Raw genomic sequence first — 14,174 nt, 5'->3', positions numbered from 1 at the left:
TTTTCATATGAATTTAAGATTAAGTTCAGGAACATGCAGGGATGGTGCTAATCCCTGCAGATTTTTAATCTCTATTTAAGGAAGAATGAAAAAGAGGAACCAGAGTACATCAATGGTAAAGGAAAAGGCTACAACTAAGGAAGTTGTGCTGTATCTCTGTCAAATTGATAATGGCACTTAAGGAGAAAGTTTAGAACAGATAAACACAGATAATGTAGGTACAAATAAAAGTGCAGTAACTTCAGAAGTTCAAAATTTTTAAAAATTCCAGTTCAATCACCTGCATTTTGTTTTTCCGAAGCAAGGAAGTAACTGATGCAAAATAAATCATAATAAATCATAACTGGGGGGGGCGGATCTTTGCATGAAAGATCTTATGATATTCTTCAGCAAGTGTGGAGATAATGGAAGCTTAGAGGAAAAGTAAAGCTAAAATGTCTAAGGGAAGCGAAAGAGGTGTCTGTTGGTGGTGTAATCATCATCACTGGACTAGTAACCCAGAACCCCAGGTTAATGTTGTGGGGAGATGGATTTGAATCCACCATTGCAAAACCTGGAACAAAAAGTTAGCCCAATGGTGACCACTGTTGGTTATCATTAAAAAACCCTATCTAGTCCACTAATATCCCTTAAGGAAAGGGATCTGCTCTCCTTACTACAAATCCAGGCCATAGCAATGTGGTTGACTCTTAACTGGCCTTAACTGTCAATTAGAAATGGAAAATAAACACTGGCTAGCCAGAAAAGCCCACATGCCACGGAATAATAAAAATAACTAATCACAGAGTACATGAATAATGGTATACTAATGGTATGATGTGGTTACATTCCAAGGTGAACCTTTTATTTAAGTGAATTACACAGTAAGTGGATAAACAAGTGGTTTTTAACAAAAAAAAGGAGTGAATCGGCATGAACTTCAAAACACTTACATGCAAAAGATTGACTTTTCGAAATGAGAAGAACAGGATCCGTCAGTTGACTACGATTGGACCCCAACAATATTTCTTTTTTTTTTACATATTAGGATACACAAAAACAATTGCTAAAATTGTGATTTACTGGGTCAGTGACACTGTTTAGGAAACAGAAATGTGTGTGATGGAAAATGTATAACTTGTATTTTTTATCAATTTTGGAATTTGAATATCAAAATAGAGGGAGATGGGTGATGTTTACTTCTGCAGAGGTTTTGTTTTCATTTTATTTAAAAAAAGGTCAGAGAGTCCTTCCAGAACAGTGCTCAAACCCAACACTTGTCAATACTCAAGTGACTGTGGACCCCTGTGGTTTTAAGGTTTCATGCTATTGGATTTATGAAAGGTAAGGTAAACATTTAAGGTAGCTGGCTTTGTTTTCAGTTCAGAAGATTCTAGCAATAAGGAAGTTTCTAAAATTCAGTTTAGAAAATACCAGAAACAAAAATAGAAATTGCTGGCAAAACCCTGCAGGTCTGGCAATATCTGTGGAGAGAAGGTGGAGTAAGTTTTACCAGCAAATTCTGTTTCTATTTCTGTTTCTGATTCCTAGCATCCACAGTTCTGCTTTTGTTTAGAAAAAAAACAGAAGAATTGAGTTCATAAGCAAGCAGAGTTTCTCTACTCGAAGGCATTCAAGAACCAGTAACCTCAGCCGAATGGTTGAGTTTGTTGAACAGCTTGGTTGTAAATCTGCGCATTATTAGAATTGAGAAAGTTTAGGCTCTCTTATCTGAGAGAAGCTCATGTTAGAAGGCTTGTAAAGGACTAAGTGAATTGTCTCTACTGTCCATGATAAAGAAGCTGTAACGAGTTAGTCACGCAGAAATGTCAAGAGTTGAATTAGGATATGGTTTCTCAGGGCTGGAGTCTTTATAAGTGATAGTATTAGGAAACAGGTTACAACATTAATCTTTCAAAAAAAAACACAGTAGAATTAAGATTATTTTAATTGCTCCTATATACAAATAATTTTGTGTAATAAACATTAGCTCTATTATTAAACAGAATATGTACCCTTGTGTCAATATGCTTCAATGACTAATCACGTTAATTAACTAAAGAAAAGAAAAAGCAGCATATAATCTATCAAACTGTTTCACAATCTGGGATCTAGTATCAGCTAGGTTCATCATTCATACATGTTGAGAAATTCAACATAACAATGTTAAACAGGTACACTTTAGCTCTAAGCATATGTGTAGGTTAAGTGAAGAACTGCTGTTAGTTTGAACCTTGTTTACCTAGCAGCTATATCGAAGCACGTCACATTTCTTAAATGATGGAGATAAGAGTTATGAATTTATTTTGGAATTTCACAGAAGTTTGGCAATTTCATAACTGAGATTGTATTGTGCAAGGAGAAATAAGGTAACTAGAAAACTAAAGTGATTCTTCCTTTTTCCAAGGTAGGTTACCAATCACATTCGACAATTATTAGTTGTAAGTGCAAAAACATTTTATGCAAACACAAATGGAGATCAAAAATATATTTTCTGTCAATTTCACGATAAACTGGGGTAAATGGAAAACAGCAAGACAAATGAGTGGTTAATGAAATGAAAAAATGTTGCAGTTATAGATATTATTCCATGGAAGCTTTTAAATCAGAGTATCAGAATGTTCTTGAGACTGTAGTTATTGCAAGTCATACCAATTTTGCTGTTGATGTCAGGTGGCTGTATGGTTTGAGCCTTTGCTTTGTTTTCCTCCTCCTGGTCCTCTGCATTCAGTACTGACATAGGGTTTGGACCATCACTGACAGCACAGGGATTTTCTACCTCACCAATAGTGTCCTGGGAAAGTTGGCATCCTGGTTTCACATCTTCCAATTTCACATCTGCCGGTTTCTGGGTTATGCCCTTCAGTTTCAATATTTCATCTTCTTCTAGAGGAAAACACATGAGAACAGGTCAATACTTATTCAAATTAAATGGAAAAAAAAGCATTTCTTTCAACAGTAAAGTACAGTTAGAAGCAGATAACAGCTCCAGATTATGTGCTACTTCCCCACAGCAATAATTCCACAAAAAGCTAAAGCTATGAGGGATTTGCGAGAGCAGCAATATCCTGTCTGATGCTGTGTTAAAAAGAAACTGCTAGTATAATTCAAATATGGCACAACAAAAGTTTTGTGACAAAAGAAAAACTAGCAAACTTTATTGCTTTTCTGTCAGCTTTGTAGTAACTGAATAAACACCAGATTGAAATGAACAAAGCAATCACGGACATGAACAGTAAATTTTATTGGGCTTTAGGGGAAATCAAAGGACTTGGGGATCGAGCAGAAAAGTAGGAGTTAAGACAGTTGAAATCAAAGACAAACCAATATTTCAATATTTGTAGTCTAATGTGGTCAACTCATTCAAATAGATTCTGGGTCTCAAAAAACAAAAATCGCTGCAACCTGCAACGCTATGGGCCAGGTGCTGCGAAGTGTGATGAGAATGGGCAGCTGGTTTATTCAGCCAACGCAGAAATGATAGATAAATCACTTTGCTGTGCTTAATTTTTCTACAGTTCGACATTTTCCATCCGATTATCCTATTGACTGGCAGAGGGGGGGAGGGGGCATTATATCAGGTCCAGTGGAGTTCAGGTGGTAACTGGGTGGAGGTGGTTCAAATTAGGGGTAGCTTGATCTGAAGTGAGGGGTGGGGTCGATATCGAGTAGGGGCGGTAGCTAGTGGTAGGGTTGAGATGTCAAGCAGGGGAGGGAGAAGGTACAGGGTAGGTTAAGGATGCGTAGCTTGGTAGGTTCTGACAGCAGGTGAAGTAGCACCAAGGACGGGTCATTGTTAGGTCTGGTGGCAGGGCAAAGATGTTCAGTCCTAAGGGGTGTTCTTGGTTCCTGGGCATAGAGGGGAAGGGTGTGTTGGGTCCGGAATGTCAGTGTCTGGTTGCAGAGACATAGTGTTCTGGGTTGAGAGAGGGTATAGAGTTGGCTTCTTGGGAACATATAGTTGGGAACGTGGGAGATAAGTTGACATAGCAGTTTAATAGTTACTCCCAAGTTAGATTAGATATTTTAAAAAGATTTTAACCTTTTATAACTAAATGTTTACTTAACTCCAGCAGAATCTTCAGACTTAAATGCATGCTCTCAGAGTTCCAAGCAGAAAAAAAATCCTGATATTTAATTGCCCAAATAATTCTTTTGAAGCCTGCTATGGAGATGTCACAGGGTTACTATGCAGAACTTTAATCCACTCTTCAGAAACAAAGTGACCATCTGAAAATCTAGGTCATGATGTTTCAATAAATTCATTTCTACATCTTCAGAGAAGTAACTAAATTTCCTTAAGAGGGAGCAGTCATAACATTATAAAAGGCACTATTGGAAGATCCTCTCATTTAAATCATAATATTTGAAGTAAAGTTTGGAACTGCTACATAAGTACTGTGCAGACTTATGCACTGTGCAAATGTTATGACAATTGTATAAATGTACCTTGAGGCTTTTCCTACCTGGTTGAACATTTGCAGTCTCAAAGTTAAAAGAACTTTTAAACATCCATCACACTGAAGATGCTTCAGCCTAATCTATATCCAATAACCTGTGCTGAAAACTCCGCTCACATTGTGACGGTTGTGACAAATTTCACAATAGTTCCTGAGACAATCCACATGTTAAACCAAATCAATTACATTCTAAATCAAACACTCCACAACATTCCAGAAAAATAATCAATTTGTAATGGATTTTCACCCAAAACTAAATCAATTCTTTGGTTGGACATGCCCTAATTGTATACCAAGTTTTGGTGAAAATTCATTCATTAGCTTTTCAAATTTATTTATTACCAACTGTTAGACAAATATCTATATTCAAAGACTAACAAGAAAAATTGATATATTTGAACTAATTGGACAGTCGGAGCATTGAAAAAAAAGGTGATATCTTGGAAATTAAGCCAACAATTTAACATGTGCAGCAGTTGTTGCTCACGGGAAATCAAGTTATTGTGAAGAAAGAGCTAAGCAAAGCTTTCAAGGAGATAAGAGATGGGGCTTATTGCCTTAAATTACTGGGATTGATGGAGTTTATTGCCCTAATTGCTTAGCAACACTTTCTGCACTGAAACTTTGTTCCCAGGAGTCAGAATAATGAAGGCATCCCAGAAACCAGAAACTTCTCTCTCGAAATATTGTTTTCCTGTAGCAGTCTCTGGAAATCTGATGGAGCGTCCAAATATCAGTATTTCTATCTACCTGGTAAAATCCAAGAGCTGGACTGTGCTCAATCGCCAAAGATTTGAAGCCAAGTTATTTACAATCAGACTGGATACCCATCAATTTACAGGTGTAAGCCTGTAGAGATAATTCATCCCATTTAATCCTTTATTTCCAGACCCATGGTTCACAGGGGTTGTTTTTATTTTAGAAAGTTCATAATATTTGCAGGAGATGTGGCTTTTTGTGTTGTATGTGTGTATGTATCGTGTGTGTCATGCATGTGTTGTCTTTGTAGTGATTAACCATATATAGTCGAATAGTTAGTTTTTTTTTTAAGTTTCTGGATGATAGCTTAGGTGTTAACCAGTTGCTTTAAGAGTGTTTTGTACATAATAGATGGATTACTTTGCAGTTCATAAATGAAACCTAGTGGGCATTTCTTTCATTTTAGACAGTTACATGAAATACACTTATCCATTTTGTTAATTGAATTAACATATTTACATCAATGTGTTATTGGTGAATCATGGCGCTTCATTATCAGCACATTCTGCATTTCACAGTCACAAGACAAACAACCCAATGGAGCAAAACACATTATCTCCATTCACCTTCATTGCTGGGTGGTAAAAATCCAAAAAAAACATACCCAGGACAAATTCTGGTAAAACATAAATCAAGATAAAACTAACAGTTGCTTCACCAAGAACACTGTCATGTCTTCAATCATAATAACAAACACTTGAATGATTCCAGAATTCTTCCTTGGCTAAAAGTATATCACAGGTATTTGTAATTCTTTTTATGAAGCAGCATTTCCTTACATCAGGTTGTCGCTTTGTCCTAACATTATTATTTAACTTTCCATGTAGCAAAGAATCTTCAATTATATTTCTTGTCCTCATTCCTCTCATATCTCAGGAGCCAAATAGTTTTCAAGCTATTTCTCTACTCATGTTTTGGCTAGTCTCTGGTCCATTTCCAGAGCTCGGATATCCCCTTATATCCTTGTGACTGTAACTGAGCACACTATTGAGAGTTCAGCCTGGCTAGACCACTGTACAACTTGAGAAAAATGGCCTCAATTGGCTGTTTTGGCAAACCAGCTCAATCTTACTACTTGCCAACTCTGTAATAACTTAATTTATATAGGCCATATCAAACCACTCAGCCTTTTTCTGATTTAACTTAATTCAATTATATTATCAAATCTTTTCCAATTCCAAAGTACAGTACTGTGTAGTTACCTATACTGAGTTAAATCTACCATTGCGTGTATTACCAAGGGTTTTTTGTAACTCTGACAGTCTCATCAGATGTACTGAAGTTAACAACCAGCTATAAATCTGACCAAATCAGATCTATCAAGAGCATTAAATCAGAAAAACAAGGATCCTAAGGTCAACTTGCATAGAAAGCACCAGCCCAACATAATTTTCCAACTGCTTCCCTCTCCTTCAGCCATTTTGTATTCAATTTGAGGTCTATTTAAGATATCCACTGACACAATATTGCTATTCAAGCTTATATATGCATAATGCAGTTATTTCAAGTGAAAGATCTTTATCACGAACAGCCTGATGTACTAACAATGAAGATAGAATAAAAATAGTATCAAATGTTATTAGTTTAAAAATTTAAATCAAATACAACATAAACAGAATATGTTGAAAACTCTGGAGTAAATATACAGACTTTCCATTTGTTTTGGTGAATTGACCTTGGATTTATAACTTTCAAATGTTTTAAACAGATGAACAAATTGTATGTTTATGTCACAAATTAATAGTACAGAAGCTTGCAAAACTGTGCATCAATAATCTTTCAGACTATTACAGTGAAATTAATTTACTGTCTAATATTAACCAGTCAGGATACACTTCAATATTTTTAAAGCAATTAGGTCAAAAACTCAAACCACAAAGTGTGAAAACAGCCAACCATCTGCCAATGGCAGAACAATTTTTCTGACAATTGTGCTTGCACCTTTGAGGAGTATCTCCTGCACATATGGATACGAATATCTCAAATGGGTCAATATGTGTGCAAAAAGATTTGTGGTAGTATTCAGAAACGAAGTCCTTGAACTTTGTTTTATTTTGAGGGACAGTGGAACAACATGGTTTTTATTTCATATTTTTGGTGTACAATGCAACATCAAATAATGTTAAATTTAATTACTATTGGTAATTATATTTTCTTGATGTTTAAGTCATTCTACCACTGTTCTTAGATTACCAACATCTCAAATCAACTTGAATATCAAACTCCATGTCTTGTCTTTTATAGTTAGTTGAAATGAGAAATATATGCATTATGAATTTTCTTTAGAGGGATGCTAGCAAAACAATAGATACTACCAACAGTAGTCAGCTATCCTGCCCTCTAAGCCAACAACACTTTGTTAAATAATATGTTAGCATGGGCATTGTCAAATTTCCTGATATAATGGACCTAGCTAACAATTGTTTTGGATATGTAAATTTACCTCTGCTTAATCTTCGACCTCATGTTGTAATGAAAAGTCACTCTCAGCAAGTCCATATTATCAAACAATATGGCACAAGAAAGAACAGCAGTTACATAGTGTCCAGTTCAAACACTATTTGTAGAGTAGGTAGCTAATTGTACAGCAGCTAGAAGATGCAAGATGTAATCAGAGAAGAATATTAGAGTACGGTTACTATTCGGTTAGTTTTGGGTGAGAGGATGGCTGGAACAGTCACAACTTGACACAACTGCAATCAGTTGACGCATTGTTATAACAGCTTGGTATTGAGATGATGGTACTAGAATTGAAGCAAATTAGAAGTATAAAATTTGAATCCCTCTCCTTATCCAGAAGTGTCTTAAGGGCACTACGTGCTGAAGTCTTCTTCATGGACTTGTGGTCAAAGATGTTTTCCTTCACAAATTTCTCCAAGAAGGACAGGTGATACAGAACAGTCAAACTACTTGAAGCGTTCCACAGCAGTGAGGCCTATCTTTTGCAACACCAGGGAAAGGTAGGACCTCTGTGCGTAGTGACACTTGGTGTATGTGTACTGAGGATCTACACACCGCTTGATGCAGCCACACACAAAAGTGGCCATCAGGGTGAGGGTAGCGTTGGCTATGCTTTTTCCCTCTTTGTCCAGGTCTTTGTACATGCTGTCTCTTCAGACACTGTCTATCTTTGATCTCCACATGAAGTGAAAGATGGCTTGGATGACTGTGGCGGCACCGGTTCAGGGAATATGTCAGACCAGCGCCACGTATAACAACAGAGCACTTCACATCTGATGACCAGGCATTTTCCCCACCATGGAGAGAGACTGGTGCTCCCATCTGCCCAATTTCTGCATCACCTTAGTGACATGCTCCTCCCAAGACTTGGTGCATGCCCCAGTCCCTCCAAACAAAACACCCAGCACCTTCAAGTGATCTGTCCTGATGGTGAAGGGGGTAAAGGATTGGTCAGCCCAGTTTCCAAAGAGTATGGTCTAGTTCTTGCTTCGATTTACCTTAGTCCCCGATGTGCATTTATACTGATGCAGATACAAGAGTCTGTGTACTGACAGTGGATCCGAGCAGAAAAGGGTGACATCATACATGTACAGGGAAGCCTTAACTTATAGGTGCCTGCTGCCAGGATTAGTCACCCCTCTCAGGCTCACATCCTTCCTGATGGACTTGGCAAATGACTCTATGCAGCACACAAATAAAGCAGGAGAGTGGGCAGCCCTGCCTGACTCCAGATCTGATTGGAAAGTTTTCTGATTCCCACCCGTTGATTGAAACTGCTGTCCCTATGTTGGTGTAGAGCAGTTGAATCAAATTGCAGTTTCCCTCCTGAAAACCCATTAAAGTATTATTACTGAAGAGCTATTACCAGTAAAATAAACATTACTGTGATTGTACTATGGTTTTTATTTTGTCCTGTTTTTTGTTGGAAGATACGTTTTAAGCGAAAGGTGACTAGCGGTTTCCTCCAAGCCAGTAAAGTAAACAGCATGTGGAGCCTTTGGTAATTTATTTTATAAAGTTGGAACAATTGAAGCTGCATGAATGGGTGGAGGCATACTCCCACAGAACAGGGTTTTAGTTTAGCTTTCATACTAGAAAAAGCAAAGACAATGTGGTCGAGGATAATATTGAGATACAGGCTACTAGACTAGATGGGATTGAGGTGCATAAGGAGGAGGTGTTAGCAATTTTGGAGAGTGTGAAAATAGATAAATCCCCTGGGCCGAATGGGATTTATCCTAAGATTCTCTGGGAAGCCAGGGAGGAGATTACAGAGCTTTTGGCTTTGATCTTTATGTTGTTATTATCTCCAGGAATAGTGGCAAAAGACTGGAGGATAGCAAATGTTATTTCCTTATTCAAGAAGGGGAATAGAGACAACCCTGGAAATTATAGACCTGTGAGCCTTACTTTGGTGTGGGTAAAGTGTTGGAAAGGGTTATAACAGATAGGATTTATAGTCATCTAGAAGGGAATAAGTTGATTAGGGATAGTCAATACGGTTTTGTGAAGAGTAGGTCATGCCTCTCAAAACCTTATTGAATTCTTTTAGGTGACCAAACAGGTGGATGAGGGAAACATGGTGTATATAAATTTCAGTAAGGTGTTTGATAAGGTTCCCCACGTAGGCTATTGCACAAAATACAGAGGGTGATTTAGCGGTTTGGATAAGAAATTGGATAGCTGAAAGAAGACAGAAGGTTGTGGTTGATGGGAAATATGCATCCTGGAGTTCGGTTACTAATGGGTACCGCAAGGATCTGTTTTGGGTCCACTGTTGTTTGTCATTTTTATAAGTGACCTGGAGAAGGGCACAGAAGGATGGGTCATTAAATTTGTGGATGATACGAAGGTTGGTAGAGTTGTGGATCGTGACAAAGGATGTTAGAGGTTACAGAGGGACATAGATAAGCTGCAGAGCTGGGCTAAGAGGTGGCAAATGGAGTTTAATGCAGAAAAGTGTGAGGTGATTCACTTTGGAAGGAGTAATAGCAATGCAGAGTACTGGGCTAATGGTAAGAATCTTGGTAGTGTGGATGAGCAGAGAGATCTCGGTTTCCAAGTACATAGATCCTTGAAAGTTGCCACCCAGGTTGATAGGGTTGTTAAGGCGGCATACGGTGCGTTAGCTTTTATTGGTAGAAGGATTGAGTTTCAGAACCATGAGATCATGCTGCAACTGTACAAACCTCTGGTGCGGCCACATTTGGAGTATTGCATACAGTTCTGGTCCCCTCATTATAGGAACAATGTGAAAGCTTTCAGGAGGAGATTTACTAGGATGTTGCCTGGTACGGAGGGAAGGAATTACGAGGAAAGGCTGAGTCTGTTTTCGATAGAGAGAAGAAGGTTGAGAGGCGACTTAATTGAGACATATCAGAAAATCAGAGGATTAGATAGGGTGGACAGTGAGAGCCTTTTTCCTCAGATGATGGTGGCTAGCAGGATGGGACATAGCTTTAAAATTGAGGGGTGATAGATATAGGACAGATGTCAGGAAGTAGTTACTTTACTCAGACAACAGTAGGTGCTTGGAACGGACTGCCTGCAACAGTAGTAGACTCGCCAACTTTAAGGGCACTTAAATGATCATTGGATAGGCGTATGGATGAGAATGGAATAGTGTAGGTTATATGGGCTTCAGATTGGTTCCACAGGTAGGTGCAACATTGAGGGCCGAAGGGCCCATACTGTGCTGTAATGTTCTACGTTCTAGAGGTTTTTGAAGGTGATTGTGGAAGCTGCTACATCTTTCTCTCTGTTACGGTTAAAAGCTGCAGTTTTCTTTCTGCTGCCAGAATTGCACATGAAGCAATTTGTTTTACTGAATTTGCCTTTGCCAACTGTGTGTTCATGGGATGTTATGTTGGAACAGTTAAGTACTTCAATAATCTTTTATTTTGTGAATTTTTCCAATTAAGTTATTCCAATTTCATTTTTGCTTATATTTTAACTGGGGGTAAGAATAAAGTGTGTTTTGCTTAAAGCTAAGTAGTGTGACCAATCGAATTACATCTGGAACATAGCATCTTACACTTGCCTTTGAAGATGATGAAAGTTAGGTTCTAAGCTATCTCCTTGATATGTTTGCAGGGAGTTTGGTCTGGTCCATAACACTGCCAATAAAGAGAGAGTTCCGTTCTTTTGAAAAAAATTATTACAGGAATAAAGTAAAAAGTCAGGCAAACAATGGTAATCGTTCCTCACAAAAGAGAACATTAGTCATTTCATCATGGGCCTAGTAAACACACAAGTTGTTAGGAAAATCATCACTTGCATTTTGGTGATGAGGCCATAGGGAGAGATAACAAAAAGTTAAAAACTAATGGTGGGTGAAGAAGTATAACTTCCCTTATACCGACCACACATTTTGTTTCTTTCTGCATATCCTGATAGACGCTTGCTAACTTAGCACAATTTTAACATCACATTACAAGGCAAAATTAAGCCACACTCATAGCTCATCATCTCAGACTAGAAATGTCTACAACTTTGAGAAACAGCTTCATAAAATTATTGCATTTTAAATACAAGCACTGCACATCAAATTTTCTTCTGCAGAAATGCTAATTTTGTTTTTTACAGATCATAAAACATTCTGTCTTTAAAAAAATTGATGGCAGGAAACAGATGTCTCTGTGACAAAGTGATATAATGCTTAAAAAAAGTTGACAGTTAACTTTATATATAGAAATAAAAAGGATGTGGTACCATCAATTCTAAGTTTCACAATAGCAAAAGGGGAAACACATTGAGAGAATTTCACCACCAGGGCTGCTTTCCAAATGTAGAAAATAAAGGGAAATTTTCTAGCTCAAATCATCTCCAAAAAAGAACAGAAAATTGTCAAAGAAGTCCCAGTTTTTGATATCAGACTGAATTAATGCAGTAGGAAGTAAAGATTTTAGTCCTGGCAAACAGGCAGCTGAAACACAATGGGCAGAGGGAAGGAACAACAAAGGATGTGATTCACTGATAAAAGCTGTTTGCAATCCTCTTGATATTGAGTAGATTATATATAAATACAGAAGTCAGAGAAGCATGCATCAAAACCATGCAGTTCTAATGGGAAATTTTAACTTTCACTTACAGTGGAATAGTGGAATAGTCAAAATCGTTGAAATAATGAAATAGTAAAAAGTAAAAAGTATTAAAAACAATTGTTCAGAACAATATTTTCAAATCAAGGAGGGTTTGGGTCAAGCTGGATTCAGTGATAAGTAAAAACTAAGATTAATTAATATTTAATGTTACATTTGGGAGATTACCAAGGCCAGGCTGGCAGACCCTCAAGCAGTGAGGGGTGGGAAACATAGGGGCATCGATTCACAATGAGGACTTAGAAATGAGGTACCCTAAACCCTCTCATTTATCAGTGCTCTCAGAGTGCACATTGGAAACAGGCTTACATGTCAGCCATCAAACCTGATTGAATAATCAATCATTAAATTGCCCAAATTGAAAATGTGCAGGCAACCCACCCTTCCCCTTGCACACAAAATTGCGACAGGTGTGCACAGGTAGATGGTTAGAAGGAATGCTGCTAATGGCTGGGGACCTAATTTTATGTGTCTACCTGCCTGCGTTCCCACCCACAGATTGCAAAATTCAGTTCAGGGAAGGGCAATGCATAGACAAATGTGAACTGACTGGCATGAATTTGAGATGGTTAGCTCATGTCAAACAAGTTTCATTGAATCTTTGAAGAGGTTACTAACATATATTTATTAACTATCAGTAAGACTGCAATTATTTGGATTTCCAGAAAGCATTTGATAAAGTTTTGACACAAGCAAATATCAGCAAAATTACAACTGTGTGAAACTGCAAATAACCTGTGTCACAAACTGACAAATAGTCAGCTGGTAGGAGAGAAGTGATAAAAAAAAAGAACTTCTGCAATTAGTGAAATGGGACTGGTGGGTTGGTCTCAGTATTTTACTATATTACTTACTTTTCATAAATTACTGTCCTGGGTGAAGGACTGGGAGAACTTTTATGTTTGAGTTTGCAATCTGCTAAATTTAAAGGCCCTTAGACTTTTAAAAAAATATTCACTCATGGGATGGGATGTGGGCGTTGCTGACTGGTAATGCCCTTCTCTAATTCCCCAAGTGCAGCTAACAGTCAACCACATTGCTGAGAATCTGAAGTCACATGTAGGCCAGACCAGATAAGGATGTTTTTCTTCCCTAAAGGAGATTTGTGAATGACAGGTGTTTTTCCCAACAGTCGACAACATTTCATGATCATCATTAGTCTCTTAATTCCAGAATTTTATTGAATTCAAATTCCAGCATCTGCCATGGCAGGATTTGAACTCCGGTCACTAGAACATTGTCTGGAATAATAGTCTAACGATAATACCTCTGGCCATTGCCTGGTGAGAGAAGTGGAAGATTATACCAGACAGGGTTTAATTATTGATGGCGGAGAGATCGAGAGGGAATCATAATTGTTAAGAGGCTAAGAGCTGTAGTGGAGCAAACGAATATGGGTTCTCTGGTGCACAAATAAATAAAAGTCTGGTCTGGAGTCTGGCCAGATACTCTTCAGCAGGGCTTAATAAGTTCATCACCAAATCTCTGAAAAATAGACTGGCCTTGAATACAAACACAAAAATTATCCGAATAATACACTGTATGAGGCATAAAGAACTAAACTGCAAGAACAGGTTGCACAAAAAAGTGTTTTGTATTTCCTTGAGTTCAGACAATTGAAGATTTTATCTAATCAAGATAGTTCAAATTGATAAAAGGATTTCAATAGGGTAGATACATAGAATTTACTTCTTTTAGTAGAATAATATGGAACACGAAGGCATAGTATTAAAGTTACAACCTGAACATTTAGAAGTGAAACTGATAACAGTCATTCATAAGAATACTGGAAATCTGTAACAACAGCTACAAATGTTGGGTCAATTAAAATTTACCAGATTGAGACTGATAAACTCAAGTTGGGTAATTGTCTTGAGTGAAGTAGAATAGAAAGGGAAGTAAATGGAAAGGCGGT

General features: G+C 37.6%; 1 protein-coding gene across 4 annotated transcripts in view; it reads right to left on the bottom strand.

Annotated features, from left to right (window-relative positions):
• The window catches only part of acbd5a (acyl-CoA binding domain containing 5a), a 75,510-nt gene that overhangs the window by 9,162 nt on the left and 52,174 nt on the right, over positions 1-14,174 (bottom strand). For all 4 annotated transcript variants that reach the window (XM_072576004.1, XM_072576005.1, XM_072576007.1 and 1 more), the window contains one exon: positions 2,632-2,865. In XM_072576004.1, the coding sequence (XP_072432105.1) occupies positions 2,632-2,865 (234 nt within the window). The remainder of the gene's footprint in view (positions 1-2,631; positions 2,866-14,174) is intronic.

The sequence above is a fragment of the Chiloscyllium punctatum genome, chromosome 8, assembly GCF_047496795.1.
Source record: "Chiloscyllium punctatum isolate Juve2018m chromosome 8, sChiPun1.3, whole genome shotgun sequence".
Classification (NCBI taxonomy): domain Eukaryota; kingdom Metazoa; phylum Chordata; class Chondrichthyes; order Orectolobiformes; family Hemiscylliidae; genus Chiloscyllium; species Chiloscyllium punctatum.
This window is presented reverse-complemented; position numbering and strand designations above follow the sequence as displayed.